The following is a 24,382-nucleotide window of genomic DNA, read 5'->3' as shown; positions in this document are numbered from 1 at the left end:
AAAATAAGTTTTAATGGTGAAATGGATACTCAGGTATCTAGGACTAATTAAAAAAAAAAAGCCACCCTGATTTGTAGTGTTTGCCAATTTCGGTGATGCAATTACTTCCACCGTTGCTCGTTGAAGCCAGCAGCAGTTTAACAACTGGCTTGCAAAATTCCTGAATGTTTAACACGTCTTGGTTTTTGTGAGCTGGTATGACGCTTAGAATCTGACAGGCCTGGGATTAAATCTCATTTGTATCACCTTGTAGCTGTGTTTTAAGTATATGGCTGTAAACTATAGTGGTCTCAAGAGTCTTAATTGGCTTAATAATAGCTACTTTGTAGGAATTGAGATAGCCATAACAAAACCCCTGATACCTCGCCTACTTGGCTTTTTTTTTTTTTTTTGGTTTAATCCAGACCAGCAACATTGGACACCTTGCGATACCCCAAGCACTCTGGGCACACCCCTCCTTCTGGACAAGTTGCTGCTATTTTCTTTGCCAAAATGGTAATGTAATTACAGAGGCAGAGCTTGGAGTGATGCAGCTGCAAGACAAGGAATGCCAGGGACTGAAGACCCCCACTTGCTGGACAGGGGCAAGGAAGGATTCCACCTAGAGTTTCAGAGGGAGCAGAGCCCTGCTGACACCTTGATTTCAGACTTCCAGCCTCCAGAACTATGAGAGAATGAATTTCTGTTTAAGCCACACCGTTTATGGCTCCTGGTTACAGCTGTCTTAGGAAATTAATACCATAACTGAAAATTGGAAGCAACCAAGATGACCTCCAATAGGTGAATAAACAAACTGTGGTAAATCTATACAATGAAATATTATCCAGTGATAAAAAGCTATCAAGTCACAAAAGATCATGGAGAACCCTTAACTGAATATTGCAACTTTAAAGAAGCTAGTCTGAAAAGATTACATATTTTATGACTCCAATTATATGCCATCCTGTAAAAGACAAAATGATAGAGACAATAAAACGATCAGTGATTGCCCAGGGGTTGAGGACAGGAAAGGAGGGTGGAAAAGGTAGATCACAGGGGACATTTAGGGTAGTAAAACTATTCTGTATAATATTGTAATGGAGCATTTTCAAAACCTATAGAACTTTAGAGCACAAAGAATGAACTTTATTGTGTGCAAATTTAGAAAGTCATTTAGGAGGTCAGGGATCCCAGGAAAGAATGTTGATTGTGACACAAAAAAATGTTTAAAACAATCACACAGAAGTGGGTGGGGGAAAAGGTGCTGTCCTAAGGAAACAAGAAAAGTCATGAGACTAAAGACAAAGGAAATGCACACAAGCAGTGTGCTCAAGCTGGTAAAGGTATTTCCACAGGATGATGGGTTAAGAACTTGACACTGCTATATACTTTGTATACTTTTTAAATTATATTTACTGAACTTAAACAATTAAGTAAATGAATGGTAGATGGCAGGTTTTTCACTGTTAGAGTGGGAATTTACAGACGAGCTAGGGGAGGGAGAAAGCTAGAATGATTTATGTGGTAGTGAAGTTAGAGGCATCAACATAAACTCGTGTTTAGCTTAATATGTGTATCAATGTGCATATAGATATATGTATAGAAATGTGTATATACACACATATACTTCTGTGCTCTGTCAGCTGAGATGCCTAAATGAAATGACACCCCAGTGGCACCAAGCACACCTTACATTCAGATATTGGTTTCTTTGCCATTCTCTAGTGAAAAGGAATCAGGGCTCAGTGGAGCAATGGCTTATGGTATACAGGAAATACACAAGACAAGTCTGGAACATCTTGTAGAGCCAGAAAGTCAGGAAGTAAACATCTCACCTTGACAGGGAGTAGGATAAAAGAGTACAGGAACCAAGAGAAGGAACTCCCAGTGGCCAAAGCTGAAACAACGTGAGTAACAAAACAGTAAAGTAGTATTAGATTATAACCCAGAGAACAAAATAAATGTCCGTGACTGCATAGTGATGTAAATACTTGAAAAAATTAATAAACGGTGGAGAAAAGCCAAATCTCCCATGCAGAAGAATCCCAAATAATTTATGCAGATGCTCTGCTCTCCCAGAGGGAGCATAATTCTCCCCTCCTTAGGTGCGGGCAGTGCCTAGTGACCTCCTTCCTAAGAAGAAAGTAAAGAAAGGGAAAAAAAGAAGCTTACGGTGGAGAGTCCTGACAAACACCACAATCCCGGGTGATTAAGGTCAACATCAGAAGTCATAAACCATGCTGATTGCACAGATCCTTGATGTGATATCTTGAGAATGACATTTTACTTCTGTGGTCTTCCTCCCGATAACCCAGAACTGCAGTCTTACCATGAGAAAAACATTCAACAAATTCCACTATTGGAGGAATCTATAAAATACCTAAACAGTACTCTTCCAGATTGTCAAGGTCATCAAAAACAAGGCCGGAGGAACTGCCACAGCCAAAAGAAACCTAAGGACACTTGACAACCAAATGTAACATGGTATCCTGAATGGAATCCCGAAATAGGAAAAAAATATTGGGTAAAAAAATCTAAGGAAATCTGAAAAACCTATTGACTTTAGTTAATAATAATGTATCAGACTGCCCTGGTGGCACAGTGGTTAAGAATCCGCCTGCCAATGCAGGGGACACAGATTCGATCCCTGGTCCAGGAAGATCCCACATGCCAAGGAGCAACTAAGCCCGTGCACCACAACTACTGACCCTGTGCTCTAGAGCCCGTGAGCCACAGCTATTGAGCCCATGTGCCACAACTACTGAAGCCCACAAGCCTAGAGCTGGTGCTCTGCAACAAAAGAAGCCACTGCAATGAGAAGCCTGCACACCACAATGAAGAGTAGCCCCCGCTCTCCACAAATAAAGCCCGTGCACAGCAATGAAGACTCAATGCAGCCAATAAATAAATAAATAAATTTGAAAATAATAATAATATATCAATGTTGGTTCATTAATTGTATCAAATCTGCCATACTGATGTAAGATGTTAAGAGTATAGGGGACCCCCTGGTACCATCCTCTCAATTTTCCTGTAAACCTAAAATTGTTCTAAAATAACAAAGCCTATTATAAAAAATAAAACAATGCAAGAGTTAAAAAATAATGCCAAAATGTCATGCAGAAGGAAGATATTCAGTTCTTATAGCAAATGTTATAAAAGTTTCATCATTCATTTACTCTTTTAATAACTATTCCTTGAGTGACTACCCTGAGCTAGGCAGTAGCCACCCACTGACTAAGGATTCTTCAGTTAGCAAAACACCCATGGTTCCTACAGCCATGTCTTACAACCTCATAGGTAAAACATACATAAGTCAACACAAAAATAATATTTTTAAATTTTGGTACATATTATAGAAAAGAAATACAATTTGTAATGTAAGCATATATAGTGAAGTTTAATCTAACATGAACAGGGAAAGTGTGAATGGGAGTGAGTGATACTCTCATTTTCGTTTCCTAAAAGGAGAAAATTGGGCTTCTCAGAGTTTTCCAATAAATCAGCAGTAAAATTTAAAAGAGAACTAAAAATGCTGATTGTTCTGGTCCTCTCAAATTTCAAAATTTGATATTGTAATAACATTAATGGTAATTTTTTAAAATCACCAAAGGTGAAAAAAGAATGCAATTCTCCTGAAAAATCTGATTCACCTAAAATAAACATCAAAAATTACAAGCTAAAATTAATTCTGCTGCATGATTCAGGGAACGGTGAGTAACAGTCACGAAGCAGAGACTTTTATGGTAAGCTTATGAGATAATTGTTTAATTTATGAGGAAACAAAGATACCTTTTTCTCACTCTGATAATTCTGTAAGCAATTTACAACATGCTGCTGCAAAGACGGTAACTGGCACGGCGAATATAACAGTTTCAAATGTTTCTACACAAGTAAAATTTTAAAGAAAATTAGATGATTACTCCCTAATGAATAACATCAACCTTCTCTGACTTATTGAGCAAACTCAATTATTTCTTGATAACGGCATTAAGATTGAATAAATACAACCATATTTTATCTTTATAGATTCTATTTGTTCTTTATACTTTAGGTAAATTGAAAAGAAAGCATTCTTTAAAATAACTCTATTCAAATTCAGCTGCTTAATAATTGCTGATGGGTTCTAGCAGATGGGAAGGTATTCCAGTCTTTGAAGTTATTCAAGTAACTTTAATAATAATTTTGTCAAATCACATTTCACTTACATGACCACGTTTTGAATATGGGTTAAAACAATTAATTTTAAATTAAACTAGATATGGAATTTACATTGAAAATACTCAATTTACCTCCAAATGCATAAAGGACTCATGGAATATAGCTATCAGTCGCTCTCCTAAGGCATGGTAGCTTTAGTATGGTCGTTTCTTTAAAGCCTTTCACCACAGATTCATGCATCAAGGTCACAAAGAGAGTCATTATAAGGTGTTCTCATATTTAAAACAGCCTCATGGACTCTATGGACCACAGGAAGATCTCACTTCAATAAAATTCTCTCTTGATACTTAATTCTCTCTTAATAAAATCAAAGCAAAAAAATAATAGTTCTTCTTGAATTATTAAAGCTTAACTTATTCCATGTATTACAACCAGTTTTGTAAAACCGTGGAACAGATATGAAAACAATTGGGAGCGTGTAATTGCAAATTCATTGCAACTCCGAGTAAAGGGGACTGTCTCTCTGCTCAGGAAGAGGAAGTGAATGTCCCTTCCTGAGCTCTGCTCCAGGATTCCTCACGTCACAAGTCCTCATCCAGAAGAAAAGAGAATTGTAGGACATGGGACAGTCAACAGAAACAGCGTGCCCCTGGTATGAGAGCAAGGCACCACTTTCATAAAAAAATATAGTATGGAGCCAAGGGTGACTCTTTTCTCTTAATTTTAGAAGAATGTATTTCAAAGTTCAAGAGGAAAAAAAATCACTGACTTATTAAACATATATGATCCAAGCAACTAAAATTTTCTGTGTGCTTTTATTATGTTCTGAGCAGTGTGCTAACCGCTCCACGTTATCCCTTCAAGAGAGTCAGTACACACAAACTAAGAGCACAGAATCCAGAGTCAGACCTCTGGGTCCTAGTCCCAGGTCCCCCATTCACTGCAGCGTGGCCTTGGGAAGGTAGATCACCTCTCTGTGCCACTGTTCCCTCGCTGTAAAACAGAATTAATGACAAGTTCTACTTGATAGCGTGGGCAGGTATGTTAAGTAGAAATAATGCTCATGAAGCTCATATTGCTTACTTTCTCTCCTAAATAATCCCTTCGAAGAGAAAGAGAGATTTTATATCTTACGACTCTGACAATTCCTAGCATCATTATGTTCTCAATAAAGTTCTCAAGAAAGATGCAGAATAGTAGTGCAGAACTTGTGCATTTGAAACAGACAGCTTGTCAAGCTACATACTCACGGGACTCACCCAGACATAGCAAACACCTGGGGCTGGACTTGAGAAGCTGTGTCTTGAACATCCCAGCTCTCTGTCGTGTGCAAAGGCTGAGGTCCCTGGGACAGCCATCTGATTCTATACCATATGGGTGACCACTGTCACATCTATCTTACGGGGGAGTCGTAAGAATTAAATGAAATGTAGCATATATCACATGCTCAGCAATGTCAGCAACTTTTACTATTAGCTGTTATATTAATATGACTGGAGTATAGAATTTGTGTCATGAATACTAAGAGGTAAGGGTGGAAAAGAAGGCTGAGATTATGAAAGTTTTCAAGTCAGGGAAAAAAATGTCTAAACTAAGTGTTTTGACCAGGAAGGCAATATCATCACATCTTGACAGCAAATATATTAACACAGATAAGAGTCTGCCTGCTTAAATATTAAACAAAATGAGGCTCCAAATTTTTTTCACTAATAAAAATACTGTCCCAGAGAATATATCAAGTAATTAAAAAATATTTATTTAGAGCCTATCAGTAAATCATCATGCACTCAAAGCGAGAGAAAACAAATTATTTGTACGTAATTTCAGTTGCAGTTATAAGACCCCTAAAAAAGAGATAAAAATTTGAAGGTTACGTATTCATCTCCTTAAAAGCTAAGTGCAGCAAAAACTAGGAATTAGAATATACTCTGCATTGGAATTACAAAATTCTTTGCCATAAAATGTACTGTAAACTTGCCTCATCTTGTGTTTTATGTGTCTTATTTCTTTTGCTCCATTTCTCCCCCCACCTCTCAACATATCGCTTTTGCGCCTCACTTCCTATTGCATGGGACCCACTTTAAGTTTCAAGGAGGATGAATAACTATTTTAAATAACAATTCTTTTCAATAAGTACACCTCTGGAAAAAAATCCTGAGTATGTGTGTATGTGTCGCGATTTTACTGTTCACTGGTTTAAAGTTTGGCTTGGTTTTTCTTTCCTTGCCTTCAGCTGCCTTGGCTATAGCATCTCTTCCTGTTTTCACCCAGCCTCTGATATATGCTCAGCTGCAAACCATACAAGTAACAATCTCGCTGGTGCAGCCACAGCAGGTGACCTAAATTACACAACACTGTGTGCTAATGCCAAGGCATCTTGTTCAACAGCAGCTGCTCTATGCTTTGCCTTATTGATATTCAGATTCAACAGACACAAATCACACGGCTCCTTTGACAAGCACACCCTCTGCCTGTCTTCATTTTGAACACGTTCAATAGCTATCATCCTTCATAAACACACAGCTGAGGCCGTTGGTCTCTGATTTTCTAGACTGCCGTGCGTCTGACAAGATTATCGCAGAAACGTTACTCTTGTTTTTATTTGGGAAAGTTTGTGGAATATGGTATCTCCACTTGTAAAACAGAAGCACATACAATAGAAAGGAAGCCCATTCCTCTCTGGCAAAAGAGATGCTTTGAACCATTATCCTTTGGGGAAAACTGAGACTCTATCTTCTTGATTGTGAGAGCAAATGCTGGAACAGAAAGTTCTTTAAAAGTGAAGATACATATGTAGTATCGGGAGTAAAATGCTATATAACTTATGATTAATTCCCTTTTAAAGATTACCAGTTACAAAGTGCCAAATCTATTCCGTAAAAGTATAAACACAACAAAATACCTTCTTCTCTATGTGGCCATTTCAATCTCCTGCTCACCACTCAAAGGGTTGAAAAAGAACATTTTCTATATCTAAATACTTATTGGAAATCATAGAATCAGAAAATTGTTCACACTGACTGGCCCCACTGATTTGTTTAACACAGGATGCTTACTCATGCCAAATTCTTTTTACTTTTTTTAAAGCCTTGAGTTTTGTACAACATGCAACTCTACGTACTATTCCCACGAAATATTTAAAAGTCAGGAAAAGTGCCAAAAGTTCAATAAATGGAAAAGGCTTACTTTTTATACAGATGAGCAATGAGAGACTGAGGCAGAAGATGAGAAGGTGGTGAACTGTCCCAAGCGCCATGGTCTTGTGGAGGACACACTCTGACGTGCTGCTAGTGGTCTGGTCCCCGTCCGGCCCCCGAGCCCTGCGTGACTCAGAAAGGAGCCAGCCTCTCAGAGCCCTTGGTTGCCACCTCTGCCCCCTCCCCTCCTACAGCTCCCTCACAGAAGACGTGGGTCTTAGATTCAAAAAGCAGTTGTGCTTCTTCGCATCTTACTCACACAGGAGGATGGGGTGATTTTTCAAACCTGGTACAGATTTTTTCATGCTGGACTGGAGTCATCCCCCCTGGGACCTTGTGTACTGCTTTCCGTCAACAATGCTGCCTCAATAGGGTCTGCTTCAGGTGAGTGTCCTGAATCATTCTTAACAGAGGAGCTGATTTCTGATGACTGTCTTGGCACACAATCATTATGATCAGGAAACTATTAAAGGAACATCCTATATTTCTGTATATTTACCTTCATCTTCAGAACACAGTTCACAGACACATGAACTTTTCATAAACATACTCTCACCACTCAGTCAGATTATGGTTGTTGATAAAATGGACAGAGTTCTGGAGATTATTTAGGAGCAGCTTTTCTTCCATAAACCTAGAGCCCGTGTCTAATCCTGGTCATGATATTCATATCCTCTGGGATTTCTTGAATTTTTGCCTTACCATAATTGTTGAATGTAAATATGTTTGCTTACTTTTTATATATACTTATGTTAAATACTGCAATATTTTTCTTCAGGTTAAATTGTTCAGGTCCTTAAGACTGTATTATCCTTGGACACTGCATGGAAACATGTATTAGTTAACGTCAGATGCCTTATCCTCTAAGGTTAGTGCTAGTACGTGGTCTTGCTCCATTGTTCAAACTGGCTACTTGTTACACTCAACACGCAATTTACATTTCAGATTTTGTGTAAAACCTGAGAGCTCTGTCAGAAGTGTATGTGTTTTGAAGTCTCTGTATTTCTTGCTTGTGTGTCTAAATAGGGAATAATACTTTGATAGCTTAATGTTTTCTACCAATGTTATATGCTGACCCACTCCCAGAGGATTTTACTTGCTATCATGGGGCTTATCCATTTCAGCTATTTATTTCTTACAGAGTGCATGATAGTTATTATTTTTAAAAAAATTTCCCCTATAATGCAAATAATTTAGTTTGGGCAATTTAACAATTAGAGTAAAATAATTATAGATTATAGAGGCAATATTAATCATCTATTCTAATCCCTGTATTTTATCAGTTAGAGAATGAAAATGCAGAGCAATTATACTGTCTGCCCAGAGTCATCTAGTGAGACAGTGGCAGAAGTAGGACTAGTGTCTCCCCATTGATTTCTAGAACATTATTCCTCCAATAAACCCTGTGTTTTCCATTTCTATCTTTATTCTTAACACATCGCTTTATGTTTTGTTGCCACGTGGACTCTGGGAAATACTCATACTGGAATATCCAAATCTTCCATCTGTCCTAAAAAGGCCTCCAGGGAGAAATGAATAGGCAGAGCACAGAGCATTTTTAGGGCTGTGAAATGCTCTGTATGATATTATAATGATGGATATATGTCATTAAACTTGTGTCCAAACCCACAGACTGTACCCAAGAGCAAGCCCTAAGGTAATGGACTTTGGGTGATTATGATTTGTCAGTGTAGGTTTATTTTGGTAAAAAATGTACCTCTGGTAAGTAATGCTGATAACAGGGAAGGCTCTGCATGTGTGGGGGCAGGGGGCATATGGGAAATCTCTGTACCTTACTCTCAGTTTTATTGTAAACCTAAATCTGCTCTAAAAAATAAAAGTCTTTTTAGAAAAAGGGTTCCATCATGGACCTCATGGACCTCGAGGCTAAGCCAGTGACAACGCATAAGGCCACTTGATAGACTGGAGAGGAAATGAAGGGCTCCAGGCATAGAATCTGATGGTGGTAGAAAACTTTCTGTAAAGTTGTGGTATATGTCACAATTAAAGAGACAAAGAAAATTAGGGTTTTTCAAAAGACAAAATATCAAAGATAATAAGTGGTTGGGAAAACATATTACACAAAGAATTCTTGAAGATACTGCATATGTGGAGCTTGAATATAGGAAAATAATCAGATATAGCTATTAAACAAAAGAGTGAATGGCTACTGTCTGTCAGGTTGGGACTATTTAGGAAATCTTTACAAAAGAAGTAATATTTAAGCAGAATTTTCAAACATGAGTACAACAAACATACAGAGGGAAAGTGGTGTTTAAGGGTTTTTCAGGAAAAGGGCATGTGTATAGGAATAGAGGTACACAGAGGATGGGCAGATCAAGAAGCTGAAAATATTCTGATATTGCAGAAACACGAGTGAGAACAGGACAATGTCAGCACTTAAAACTCAGCAAACCACAAAATCAAGGTAGTTTACCTTCTAATACGAAGAAAGGAAACAATAATAGGTTTTAAACAGAGAATTAGCATAATGAGATTTGCATTTGGAAAGATAACTCCAGTGGTCATGCAGCAATGATTGGCAGAGGGCAGATGAGAAGCATGGAAACCAGTGAAAAGGATATTGTCATAGCCCGCAGGAGAGCTGATAGTGCCCGAACTAAATCAGACAGTGGGGAGAGCAAATAAAAACAAAGAGTAAAAGTAAAGTAGATAGATCTAAAGGACCAAGGTAGAGAAAAAGGCCACAGGAAAGCTATAATTTTTCCAGCTTGGGCACTTGGGATAGAGTAATGCACTCACAGAAATGAAGAATATAGACAAGGGCTTCCAAACAAGAAGCAGCAAGCACTCTCCTCCAAGTCAAACACATTGAAATATATGCATTTGGACAAACTATAACTTCTGTAAAAATACACAGGTGAGCTCTAAAAGTGGGGGGTGGAGGGGACTATCCAATTAGGACAGAAATCTCTTGTCTTTTGGCTTCATGTGGGGGCCCAATTCCAGTTCCTCCTATTGGCTTTGGAGTGCAGATTGGAAGCAGAATTCCTGCCCTTGAATGTGGATAGAGAGCTCCCCATGAGAAACAGGAAACTTACCTGCCCCATGTGTGAATGTACACCATATAGAGGTCTCAACTTGCATTGAACATGGGGTGTAAAATTCTAAGCCAAAAATTTTATCAGAAATAAGAAGGAAAGAAAGAAGTACTGGTTTGGAAATAGGAAAATCAATGGCACAGTGAGAAGAACCTAATGGGAACCATTGTGTGAGAATGCTCACAGTTCACACAGCTTGCCCGTAGAAGGCAACTTCTACTGAAAATGAGCTCACAGTCTAAAACTACAGATCAAACTAGAAACCTGCCGCCATGAGAGAAAGCAGACACGACATTCACACTCAAAAGACTCAAAGAAAATGGAGCTATCAGAAGAGACTTTAAAATAACACTACAAAATGTCTGTTTAAAATTTTTTTAATATTTTAAAGAGATAAAAGAATGCTTATATTTCATAAAACAAGAAGACATCATAAAAAACAACTAGGCCTATTAGAAAGTGAACTGAATATAAATTCTAAAAATGAAAAATAGTCATTGAAATAAAAAAAATCCAACCAATAGCTTAAATGGTAGACAACACTACACTCAGCTAAATAGGAGGTGGTTCTAAAGAATTCATCCAGAATAGAGCAGTGTGAGATGAGGAGATGGTCCAAAAGAATGAACAATGCAGAGACATGGAACCTTCTATTCCAGAAGAAAGAAGGAAGAAAATGGGAAGGATGTAATTCCTCACAACTAATGGTATATATTTTTCAAATGTGAGAAAAAATATGACATCCTGAATTTAGAAAAGCCCACAGAGTCCCTAGAAAATACTGTACTTAAAGTGCATTAAAAATAAGTGAAATAAGACAAAGTGAACAAAATAAAATCTTAAAGGTCAATATTTGTCTTTAAAGTTAAAAAGTTTACCATGGAATGACAGTAAAAAGTACTGAAGACTTTTCATCAATAAACTAGATGTCATAAAACAAAGAATATAGGAGGAGATGAAGGTGTATAGATATAAATAATAAGTACAATTTTAAATATGTTCAATTTGAGGTGCCTATGCAAAACCAAGATGAGGATATGTGATAGGATCTAGAAATACAACTCCAGAACTCAGGACAGCAGTTCTTCTTGGTGAAAAGAGTAGGTATCATATTAATGTGCAAACATTCATTAAGTGTCTATTGTATACCAGACACCAGAGTCAACATCAGTGAATTCATATATGTGTAAGACAGGCTCATTGTCCTTATGGATCTAAACTCTAATTAGCAGATGCAATCCAGTGAGAAAAAATACTTCATCACTCAGTTACTTGAGGTTTAAAATTGATTTAATAGAATGTAAAAAGCACCGGTTATCTTCAGCTGATTACCTGCTCTGGACTGCAGAGTCTTTCCTGGAAACTCTCTTGTTTAATATTCACACAATCTCTACAAAGTATATGAAGTTACCCCAATCTGACAAGCGGCAAAAGTGAGCCTGAGCGATCCATGTCAAACATATAATAAGTGATAGAGCTCAGATTCAGACTCAGTTCTGTTGATCTAGTATTCTTGATTCTTGTCATTATGCTACTTATTTTTGTATAAGTAAACTATAAATGTATTCTTATAAAAATACTCTAAAGAATCTTTGATCAATACCAATCTCATACTTCTTCCCAGAAATAACCATTGTTATTGTTTGTGAAGATTGTTTTATAACATTCTAGACTACAGGTTAGATATATAGATGATTGATTGATTCATTGAAAATTATTTGGCTTCTTTTCATTTTTTGTTTTTAAATGATAGTATGTGTATTATTACGCAACTTTCTTTTCTCACTCAACAATATGTCTCGCATATTTTTGCACATTATTAAATCTATCTAGCTCACACTTTTTTTTTTTTTTGTCTCCAGGGTGTCTCCCTCCAGGTGTCTGCACTGACTATATGGTCAACCCTTCCCTGGGTCCTCCTCTCTGGACCTTCCTCCACAGAACCTGGGGACTCCCCCAGAGCCCTCAGCCTCATCTATGGGATCCGCAGGGCTGCAGGGTCCAGCCGGTACCTGGTCACAAGGGACTTCTCCAGCATCTGTGTGCACAGATTCGCACAGAGCTGGAAACTCCTGCACCTACTATGGCTCCAGGCCAGGAGCAAGTGGCTCCATCTCCAGCCCAAGGCAGCCGAGGACTACGACGGACAAGGACCCAGCCAGGAAGGGCTGGGCGCCAGGAGTAGGCAGTATCCAGCTCTCTAGCTCAAACTTTTTAATGCCACATGGCATTCCACAGGATGGATGTAACATAGTTTAACTATTTCTTTTTCTGGGCCTCAATGTTGTTTCCAATTTTCTCTATGTAAACTATAATTTAACAGTAATCATATTTCATTTTACACAATTTTTTGTGCAAATGCACAAAAGCAGTAATTTCAGGTTTCAGAGTATGTTCATTTCTAACTTTAACAGATACTTCACAAAATGAAGTGACCAATTTCAACTCTTCTCAGCTGTGTGTGAAGGAACTTATTTCTCCACATTTCCCCAACATTTGGTAAAACATATCTAAATTTCAATGGGGAGGGCAGTGACTATGTGAAACAAGACTGGATATTTGTTGATAAATTTGGAAGCTGCTTATTGGGTATGTGGAGGTTCATCATACTATTTATTCTGCTGCTGTATAGATTTTTTAAATTCATAATCAAAACGAAAATTTAATTTGCGTATCTTTCATATTTAAAAAGACTGAGCATCTTTTGTGTCTTCCCTTCAGTGATTTGCCAACCCATATTTTGTTCACTTTTCTATTAGCTTTTTAAAATTTTTATTTATTTTGTTGTAGGTTTCTTTATAAAATTGCATCTTAATTCTTATTCTGCTACAAGTGTTGAAAATATTTCCTCCAAATAGATTGTCTTTTGAATATGTTTATAGTTTTTCTTTATGAAGTTTTAAATTTTTATTTAAAAATTTCTGTTTTACACACATTTATTTATCTTATTTTTTATGTCCTTTGGTTTTTGTTTTATTGAAGAAAAGACTACAGGATTACTAACATAGGACCTGGTGTCTTATTCCAATATTTATTTTAAATTTAAAAAATAAGTTTATTGGACTTCCTAGGTGGTGCAGTGGTTAAGAATCCACCTGCCAATTCAGGGGACCTGGGTTCAATCCCTGCTCCAGGAAGATCCCGATGCCACAGAGCAACTAAGCCCATGAGCCACAACTATTGAGCCCATGTGCTGCAACTACTGAAGCCCACATGCCTAGAGCCATGCCCCGCAACAAGAGAAGCTACCACAATGAGGAGCCAGCGCACCACAATGAAGAGTAGCTCCTGCTCACTGCAACTAGAGAAAGCCTGTGTGCAGTAAAAAAGACCCAATGCAGCCAATAAATAAATAAATAAATTTATTTAAAAAAAGTTTATTAAGTTTTTTTGTTTTGTGTCTTTAATCTGTATGTAATCCAATTTTATGAAGGTGTAACTTATAAATCTAACTTTATTTCCAATTATATAGCCAATGGTCAAAAAAATTACCTTTGTATTTCAAACTTGAAATCATGTATAAAATACCTATCTGTACATGAATCTGTTTTGTTTTACTATTCTTATGTATATTTCTTTGCCAAAAAACTCCTATTTGGATTTTAATGGGGATTGTATTCATTGTATAAATTAATTTGGGGATAATTTGTATCTTTTCAGTATTGAATCTTCCCATATCTGAATAACCATACAATATTTAACACAAAATGTCATTATTATATGTCAAACACTTTCTAAGACCTTAACATACATTCTTTCTTTTAATCTCCAGCATGACTCTATAAGGTAGGTTCTAATTTTTTCCACTTTCCAGATGATAAAAACACAGATTCAGTAATTTGCTTCAAGTGTCACAGCCAGTAAGTCACTCTGGAAGAGAAGCGAATGTGAAGTGTGAAGGGGAGAGAGCCAGCAGCCACATCCTAGAGAACACCGATACTCTAGGATTTAATGCTTGGAAGCTGAGTCAGAGATTTAAGAGGAAGAACCAGCAGAATGTCGTACAAAGGGAGCAAAGAGAGGAAAGAGGATCAGGAAGGAGAAAGCAGTGGACAATGAAAATGCTGCAGGAAAGCTAAGTCTGATAAGGACCAAAGTTTGCCAGTTGGGTTTAACAACAGGAGATTTTTCAGTGACCTTGCTGAGAAGAATATCAATGGAGAACTGGGACAGAACTCAAACTTCACATATTTTCACGAGTGAACTGAAAGTTAAAAGGTAGAGACGGTGAATGTAAACCACACTTTCCGTAAAACTGTTTGGAGAAAACATGGGGTCAGGGAGGCAAAGGTGAAAGAGGTGTGGCCAACTGGGGAAGGGACTAAATAAAGCTTTCTGCGCAAAGATTTCTTAGGTGCCAGCCCAGTCTATTTTGCAAGTATTCTGTGACCTACCAAGAAGTAGAATAGAGAAAGTGAGAAAAGCAGTTTTCTCCTGATCAGAGAAAGTAAAAAATCATACATTAAAATTTTCCCCAAAAGGGTTAGAATTTCTTTCTATGTAACATCACTATACTTGGAGCTCTCCTACTTCTAGAATTGATTTGTAAATCTTTAATAAAATATAACGATTTCAAAATTTTGGAATCAGTGGATATTTCCTAGCATAAATTTCTGCTTTATATGAACTCCCTTTTGCTGGATCTGATAAGATCTTGTCATTTGAAAATAATGTCAAAAATTATCTCTACTAACATAAATTTAAGTGGTCAATATTTCTTACAGAGGGCTGTAAGAAATATGCCAAATTTCATAGGGCAATTTTAGATGTGTCTAATTCTCTGAATAATTTCAATGTCATAAATTGTAAAAAAGATATAAATAGAGCTTAAGGATCATCTTAACACTGGGTTTTGATAAAATACTGTCAGGAGATTCTTGTATTTAATTCATTTTAACCATGTGGTTATTATTCTATTTTGGATTCCTACAGTCTAATATTTCCATTTTGCTTTATTTTTGTTTATGCAAATGATCTCTATTATTAATGATGATTTCAGTAATCTTCTTCCCAACACTGGCTATTTTCATAAGTAAAGGTTATTTGTACATTATATCCAAAAATAAATTTCATATCAAGAGTTTAAAATCTATTCAAAGAGCAAGAGCTTCTTTTGAATCGTGAAAAGTCTTTTAACCTTGATTCTTTTTTATTTATCTTATTGTTTTCTGATTATATATCACTGAAGTTTATAATGTTGTCCATTTTCCAGTAGTGTTCACTTTTAAAGTGCTTTTCATATGTGATTAAGTTTTGTTTTAGATTTTGAAAAATTATAAACTATAAAAACAAAAAAGAAAGCTAGATGAATGGGTTATGGGTTTTATGGGTTTGAATGGGTTTTATGGGTTATGAATGGGTTTTAGTTGATGGTACAATCTCTTATTCAGCTAAATAAAGTAAGCATTAATTTAATATGAGCATTATCTACAGTCTGTGTAGATAATATAGACTCTACAGACTCATAGATAAGTAGGTCTCTGTTTCCTTACAAGTATAAGAGAAATAATATAAAGGGAGACAAAACACTCTATTAATTACTACACCAGAGTGTACCCAGTACCAACGCTAAGGCCTTCTCTTTCACAACACCATAGCCCCACAAGGAGTCAAAGACTGCACCCTCTGTTTTGGGAAACCTTCCAAGTGTCCTGGTTTTTTAACAGCAAGGAGTTAAAGACACATAGGACAACTGGGGCCAAGTATAGACCAGAGTCACTGGGCACAAAACAGAATTTTCTGTTACATGATCAACAGGCCATCAGCAGTTGTCAAAGGAAAGTCTTCTAGAATAGCCTGGAGAAGAGCTGACCAACCCTTTCACATAGGTAATGGGTAATATATGCACACAAGGATGGAGAAGCATGGTTTCAGACGTTGGTTTCACGTCTCCACGGCTCTCTCAGAGCTAAGCTGACTCTCATCTCTTTCTAATCTACTCCCACGCCTCCCACCCTCAACCAGGTCTAACTTGCCCTTTTGTTTCTCGTTACTGCCTCTCCAGATCCAAGCCCTATTACCTTCTCTCTCGGGCTCTAGATCAGATGACCTTCATCTATCTAATCTCCTCTGGGGTGGATGCTGAGTTCCATATTTTAGAAAGTCCAACGTACTACAAATACAAACAGATATATATTGATAAAGAAAAAATGAAAAATAACAAAATTATATATGATAAAGGAGACACAATGATTTAAATCAGAGGAAGTTTTTTAAATTCTAGGAGGTTACTTTTTACAACTCTATTTAAGTAAATATGGAAATCTAGATTCAGTGCATAATTTCTTAGAAAAATACATTACGAAAACTGCACCCCAGAGATACAGAAAAAAACAGTGTTTTTTGTGTGTGTGTGTGATTTATCTAGCAAGGACCAGTTAAGGAAAGTACCACTTTATATTTTCTCCCATACTCCTCTCTCTCATTCACCAGTTCCCTCACTCCTCCTGCTCTGGAATTAAACCTCTCAAAAAACATTAGCACTTAAGCCTTGCTTCATTCCAGGAAGTCCAAGCAAAGGCACACAACCTGATGACATGTTAAAGAGACATTGTTTTAAAATGTAGGTTTTATTATTATTCAGGTATAGTGAGGCCAGCAGATCAGATGATTGCCACTGAAAAGATGGTGTGTTATTGGGACTTCCCCGATGGTGGAGTGGTTAAGAATCCGCCTGCCAATGCAGGGGATGCAGGTTCCATCCCTGGTCCAGGAAGATCCCACATATCTCAGAGCAAAGAAGCCTGTGCACCACAACTACTGAGCCTGCACTCTAGAGCCCATGAGCCGCAACTACTGAGCCCGCGTGCCACAACTACTGAAGCCTGTGTGCCTACAGCCCATGCTCCACTACAAGAGAAGCCACTGAAATGAGAAGCCCACGCACTGCAATGAAGAGTAGCCCCCACTTGCTGCAACTAGAGAAAGCCCATGTGCAGCAATGAAAGCCCAATGCAGCCAAAAAACAAATAAATGATAGATAGATAGATAGATAGATAGATAGATAGATAGATAGATATGTATAAAAAAAGGTGGTTTGTTATTCACAGGTCCCAAGAGCAGGGGACACACCATGCTAGGCAGGGCCACTTAGGAAACACCATAGTCATCCCCGAAGCAGAAGGAGCTGTAGGAAAATGTGGTTTCTGCAGGAAGGACAGGTGAGGCAGGGTAAGCAGGCTGGTTTGAATAATTGCAGCAGGCTCTGGGGTATAGATGTTGTCTCTAGTAGTCTGGTCCCTGACCCTGGGGTGATTTGGGCAGGAGAATAGTAGTCTGGAGTGTAAATCTGATAAAGGGAGTGGTGGGGTGTGGACTCTGGATTGGCTAGTTTGCATCTGAAAGACATGCTTGCAGGGGAGTCTTACTATCTCTAGGAATTGGCTAGTCCTGGGAAGGTCAGTTTCTCCATCTCTCCAGAGTCAGAAAAAATGTCAAAGCATTGGAAATATAGAAAATAAAAAGGTATGGTGAATTCAGACACTCAGTAATATCCAAAACAGTGGATGAAGTTGAAATCTCAAAATTTTGTGTAGAAAGTTTGTGAAGAACATATTTTCTGTAGAATATATAACTGTATAGTTATATAACAGTTATAGTTAGGTAGATAGTAAATAGAAACATGATAAATAGATGATAGTACAAATTAAGGAATGTCACTCGCCATCTGGTTCTACAAGGATTGAGTCATTAGCCACTTAATTTGCTGACTTATAGAACACCTTGAAAGAAATTCAGGGTGAAGATCAGGAATGAGGCACTCTGTGCTCTGAGAAAACAGGCAGAGTAGGCCCTTAGATAGAAATATTTCAGGAAAAAATTGTTTTATGAAACTGGACTTTTGCATCTTCTCATATTAAGAAAAATACTAAAATCATTAACTGAGATGTCTGTTCCTCATGGTTAGCAGTAACCTTCTACCAAGAGGTGGGCTTGGTTACATATACCCCTTTTCCAAAACCACATATATACTGGCCTCTCCGCCTGCCTCTTCAGAGCGTTTCTCAGCACTGCATAAGAGGCTGTCTCCCAGGCTATAGTCCTCACAAGACACTGAATAAACTCAACTCACAGCTCTTACATTGTGTGTGTGTGTATGTGTGTGTGTGTCTTCAAATTGACGGTTTCGGCAGCCATGAGAGGACCCAGAGCAGACTTCTCTATTTCCCCTGAGTTCTATGAGGACCCAGTATCAGCAAGGGCCCCTTGGTACCAATAAGGGGCTCCTTGTGCCTGTCCACCTCCTTGGTGAGTCCAGATTAATTTGGGTGAGTCACTCCAGGTCTTGCATCTCCCATCTTGGTTAAAGACGCTGAGTTTATTCAAAGGTGGTTAAACTCCTTGCTATGAGGAGTAGGTTATCCTTGAACTTAGGTTCAAGAAGAGGCATCTGTATTCCCCAGTTGAGTGACACTAGGAAGATTTTGCTCAGTTGAAAGGCACTGACAAGGTTTGGACTGCATAGGTAGGAGGCTGACCTGACATTTTTCCTCAATTAAATTACCTTAACAGAATTGTTGGAGTGAAAGTGAAGACACCACATGAGAGCTCTTAGCTCCGAAGGGAAGGGACAGAGCTTCTCCCAGCCAGTTATGGCTTTCTCAGGCAATTGAGAAATTTGCAGGGATGATGGAGGCTAGTCCTCATACTATGCATCAATCCCACAGGGAAACCCACTCATTAATTAAAAACTTGCTCATCCAGGGACAAACAACATAAGAGTTGTCCATTTGGTGCTTTAAACACCCCTGGCAGGTCTAGACTGCTGGAGGGAGAAACTGAGATACCTAAAAGAGATGAAACGACTCTAGGGTGACACTTAGAGGAGTTAAGTTCACAAACAGTATATCGACCCACTATACAATTAGTAATTTTATCCTGAAAATAACTTTAAGATGGGGAATAAAGTTTCCCAAACACAGAAACAAGGGATGTCCAACAGCCAAACTCCAACTAGTACTCCAGCTGGGTTTATGTATGAAACTTGTACTTTCAAGTAGTTACTTAATTGGGAACTAAGAAAATGCTACCCTGAAATGACCAAGATGGGGCTCTTGTGACATTCCAAAAATGATATCTGTGTACACAGTTAGAGAAAGCCAGCTTGATAAAATATCTTTTCAAAATTCTGACCCTAAGGAAACAAAAGTCCTTCTAGGATAACTTGCTTTTCTCTCCATATGCCTTGAGTTGTAAATGTTCTAATAGTGCTCTCAGGAACACTTATCTCATCTAGACCACCTCCAATTCCTGAGACTGAGAAAAAAAGAAGAAAAGATGCCTTTTAAAACTCAAGTGGGTAAACTTAACTTATTCAAACTATTATTTATAAATTAGTGAGTTTTAGATTATAATACCTGATTCATGACTAAGTCTTAAAAATGAAGCTATGAGATCTCTGGTTGTGTCTGTCTGTCTTTCTGTGTGCATGTTATAAATATGATATGTCTCACCTCCAGATGGTTTTGTTAAAAATAATTTGTGAATGAGCTTTATTTAATTGGCATAAAGGAAAGTCAAGTGCTTATATAATTTCTCAGAATGATAAAAGAAACTAACCCAAAGGAATTTCATGTTCATGTGATCTGGGAAATATTCAGTATTAAATTAATATTTGGTATTAAAGTTAGTTTAAGTTTGTTAGTTTAATTAATACAGATATGTCTTTAGAGCCATCAACATTAAGTATAATTTTTTATTGTACCTGGGTTTACTAAAGTCAGATAAGATCTTATATTTTCTGTTACAAGGTTTGTCAGCAAGAAAAGTGACGATATGCAGAAATTTTTGTAAAACATAAATGAGATCAGAGTTTTTAGGTGAACACTTTAGGAATAATTATGTTTTAGGAATGTCCACTTAAAAATAGTTTCTCCAGATTTTTGGTAACTTGAAACTTCAGAATTTGGCTAAACTAAATTAAATTATGTAAGTTTATTAAATATCTAGATCATTCCCAAATAAAATAAGATAATGAAACATTAATTACTGAACATAAGCTCCTTTTACAGAGAAACTGAAGATATTTAGGACTATTAATAAATACGTTTGGTGCCACACTAAGACATTTTCTATAAGTAAGTACATGGTTTTTAGAAATTACAAATGGTATTTATATGTTTGTCATTCTACAGAATGCTAGTGTAAAAGACAGTTTATAATCACACACACACACACACACACACACACACACACACACACAGTAGGGAAAGGATAGGATAAAAAATAGAGCACATAGCAGAGAGTATGTTCCCACAAGCTTACAGAGCAGACTGCCTGGTGCAGCAGCGGTGCTAAGTAAGGAGTCATGCCGCGTCAGGAGGTTCCTAGTTGGTCAATTCAGAACAGAAATTCAGCCAGTGGTCATAAGGCACTGGGCTAGACCTCAACGGGGAGAATTCTGATGTCATATACTGAGGGGATTCAGGGCTCCAAGCCCATGGACTGTGTTCAAAACAGGGACTCAGGCCCAGAGTGGGAAAGGGAGACAACTCACCAAGCCCAGGCAGCAGCTCAGATGTGCTGAAAGTGTGAGAGGAACTCAGGTGAAGGAATAAGCTTGACAGTCATGTGAGAAAACACACCAAGGGCAAGAAGACTAACGCTGGTTCCCAACCTGTGCTGCTGTGGCAAAAATGTCTGCAGCTCTACGGGGCTGAGTCTGCACTTTAAAGTTCCCTAGTGAACATCTGAGACAGCCAGATCAAAGTAATCAACCGACAGGTAAAAGAGTCCTTGTTGCTCCAGAAAAGACACAGGTGCCAGTAATCAAGACGGATGCGACGGAGGTGCCTCCTTATAATCACTAACTCATTTGCAACCAGGATCTGAACCGTGACAGGTATTGACTCTATAAATATTTTCCTTAGCTAGATCCACATCTAAGAGCCTAGAGTACTTAGACTATAAGTAACAAGTACCCTTAAGAAAATAAAAGGGTTTATTAGCAGAACAGTTAATGCCTCACAGGATAGACGAGAATTTAGGAGAACAGTTTTGAGTAGAGTGGAGCCATGGTGGTGCCGAGTCACGAGAAGAAGAATGGCATAATTTCACCAGGATAATACCACTCACATGAATGAATTCGAATAATTTTCCCCATTCTGTCAAATTTGAGAGAGAGGGAACAGAGTGGTCCACCTAAATAAGGTAGGGCGGTTCACCCTGATTTACCATGCAGTGCTACCAAGCTACACCAAATGGAAACGTGAGAACACTCCCACAAAGGATTCTGAGTTCTGTTACTGAGTTCTGCAAAAGTTTGAGAGATATTTTCTAGAATTTAGGATGCTGCTGTCAAATGAAGGGGAAATGGCAACCACAAGGAGCAAAGGCCCATTATAAACCTAAGGAGAGAAGTATTTATGAACAATCCATGACAGGGCTGAGAATCCTTAAGAGGCTTTAAATTTAAACCATGACAAAATCCAGTGAATAAATCACTGTACAGTCACATGTGAAAAAAAGGACTCCCCATTGAAGAAAATGCCCATCACAAAATTACATTATATTAAAATGAACTTATTTGTGTTACTGAGTTCTGTGAAAGTTTGAGAGATATTTTCTAGAATTACAGAGAGGACACAAATATAAATTTGTGAAGTCACATAATAAGATAAAGGCAATTATTTAACTTATTGGCATATATGAACTTACTTTATTCAAACCCTACTTTTTTATTGAAGTATAGTTGATTTATAATGTTGTGTTAGTTTCTGATGTACAGCAGAAACTACATATATATATATGTATAGACATATATATATAGACATCTTTTTAAAAATTGATTTCCTGAGTTCCGGTGGAACTAGTCCTGATTCTAGTTAACCTATGTCCCTACTCAGAAATTAAAACAGACAAGGCCCTTTTGCTCCCTCTCCTCATTCAATCATCACCACCACAGAAAAGCAGAAATAGCAACAGAGCCTTGGGATTTGAGTAGGAGAGACAATATGAAAAAAATATATTCTATTCACATCATAAATCATTGTGACACTACTAAGAAAAGAACATGAACAATTCTGACAATTCTGTCACCACTGACATCAATATTAATTTCTAAAATCCTTTAGTGGACTAAAGCTTTCAGTACCATACAGGATTTTTTTCTTCTATCTTGCTACTAATAATGATTACATAGAATTTTGTGTACATCACTCAGGACAAGGGAGGGCAAAGGAATACAGAGGGATTCACGTGCTGACTCTGGTCCCCAAGGGGCCTGGGTACCATCCCAGGTGGATAACTGTAAGGTCCACGAGCCTGCAGAGTCTCTAGGCTATAAGCCTCCCGATAATTATCCTTATATCTATAAATGAATGTATCTACTTCTCTGTGGAGGGGAGAAAAGATGTATGAACTGGGAGGCTAAAGAGAACAGAGTGGAAGCTGAGAGTTTGGATCCATAGCTCCCAAAAGCTCTCTCACCATCTGCATTCCCAGGACATTTGGGATGAGCTCTGAGACTATTTTGGCACTCAAGTGCTCAGTACTGAAAAAAACTCCCCAAATCTCAGATTTATAATTTCAACCTCACTGGGCTTATCTACAAGTGGTAGAGGAAGGTATCAGCACAAAGAGCTGTTAATTCTTTAGAGCCTTGACGTTTTAGCAAATGAAACGATAGCCTTAAAAATTCAAGCCCACTAAGAAAAAATTCAAAACAAATTTGAGTGATTTTAGTTTAGCAAGTGAATCTTTGCTTTGCAAAAGGATAAAGCCATTTACTATTTTCCTTCCAAAAACTTTTTTTTTCTTCCTTATAAAACAGATTTTGTGTGAAGTATGGTAGATGTGAGCACTCAAATCTAATTCTATTGTTTAACATTCAAAATCATTTGTCAAGTCCCAAAAATACACCGTGTTTTGGGAAAAAAAAAGATAAATTAACCCAATTACTTGCATGAAGAGCTCATGTTTAAGTCAGTAGAGACAACCACAAACACAAGGAATGATAACATAATGAAATAAACGTTTCAGGTTGTGTACAAAATGCTATGAAGGCCTGAATACAAAAGTGATTAATTCTGCCCGAAATTTCAGAGATAACTTCTTGGAAGAGATGCCATTTTAAATGGACTTTTTAAGAATAAGTAAAACTATGCCCAGAAACTACGTGTGATAAAAGTATTCAAGACCTAGGAGAGAGCAGAATACATGAATGTATTTGTGGAATCAGCAAATAACTGGGATTGGCTTGACCAAGGGATGCTGAGAGGGGAATATTGAAAGGTATGTCTGGATGAGGTAGACTCAGCAGATTCCGTGACCTGGAATATCAAGCCAAGGAGTTGGGCGGGTCAATGAATAGTCATAGGGAGGGAGTAATATAATCAGATGAGCTGGTAATTCCAGCGGTGGTGTGATGAGTAAAGCGGAATCATCTGGGTACCAGGGACTGTGGTCATCTGAGGCAGGAAAAGGCGGGTACAATCTGTGGTCTGTAGACCAACTCTAAACAGCTGCCTGTTGTTATGTCACCTGCAAGCTAAGAATGGGATTTTACATTTTTAAATAGTTGAAAGTTTTTAATAGAATGATATCGAACACACAAAATGTAAAAATTATATAAAATTAAAATTTCTGTGTCCATAAATAAAGGTGTATTGGAGCACAGCCATGTACTCACATCCATGTTGTCTACGGCTGACTGCATTCACAATACAGCAGCAGAGCTGAGCGTTTACAACACAGACCATATGGTCCACAAAACCTAAACCACTTATGACCTAGCTTTTTACCGAAAAAGTTTGCTAACGTCTGGTCTAGGGTGTAAACAAACTGGATGGCTAGGTCTAAAAAGAGTCTACCATCAGTAGTAAAGTATCAGCATCACTGAAAAATATTCATGTTCGAGATATTAGCCTAGTTCAAGTTCTGGTAACTGATAAAAATCCTGAATAGAGAAAAATATCACTGTAAGAGAATATAGGGTAAGCTGGCAGAAAGCAGATAATCTAACTCTCCTTCTTCCTAACACCACAA

General features: G+C 37.7%; 1 protein-coding gene across 1 annotated transcript in view; it reads right to left on the bottom strand.

Annotated features, from left to right (window-relative positions):
- CRB1 (crumbs cell polarity complex component 1) overlaps positions 1 to 24,382 on the bottom strand; it is a 295,880-nt gene that overhangs the window by 223,344 nt on the left and 48,154 nt on the right. Inside the window, exon 3 of the mRNA XM_057729774.1 lies at positions 7,327 to 7,460. Coding sequence (XP_057585757.1) covers positions 7,327 to 7,460 — 134 coding nt within the window. The remainder of the gene's footprint in view (positions 1 to 7,326; positions 7,461 to 24,382) is intronic.

This window comes from Hippopotamus amphibius, chromosome 3, assembly GCF_030028045.1.
Source record: "Hippopotamus amphibius kiboko isolate mHipAmp2 chromosome 3, mHipAmp2.hap2, whole genome shotgun sequence".
Classification (NCBI taxonomy): Eukaryota; Metazoa; Chordata; class Mammalia; order Artiodactyla; family Hippopotamidae; genus Hippopotamus; species Hippopotamus amphibius.
Note: the sequence above shows the minus strand (reverse complement) of the source record. Positions and strands in the feature narration are given on the sequence as shown.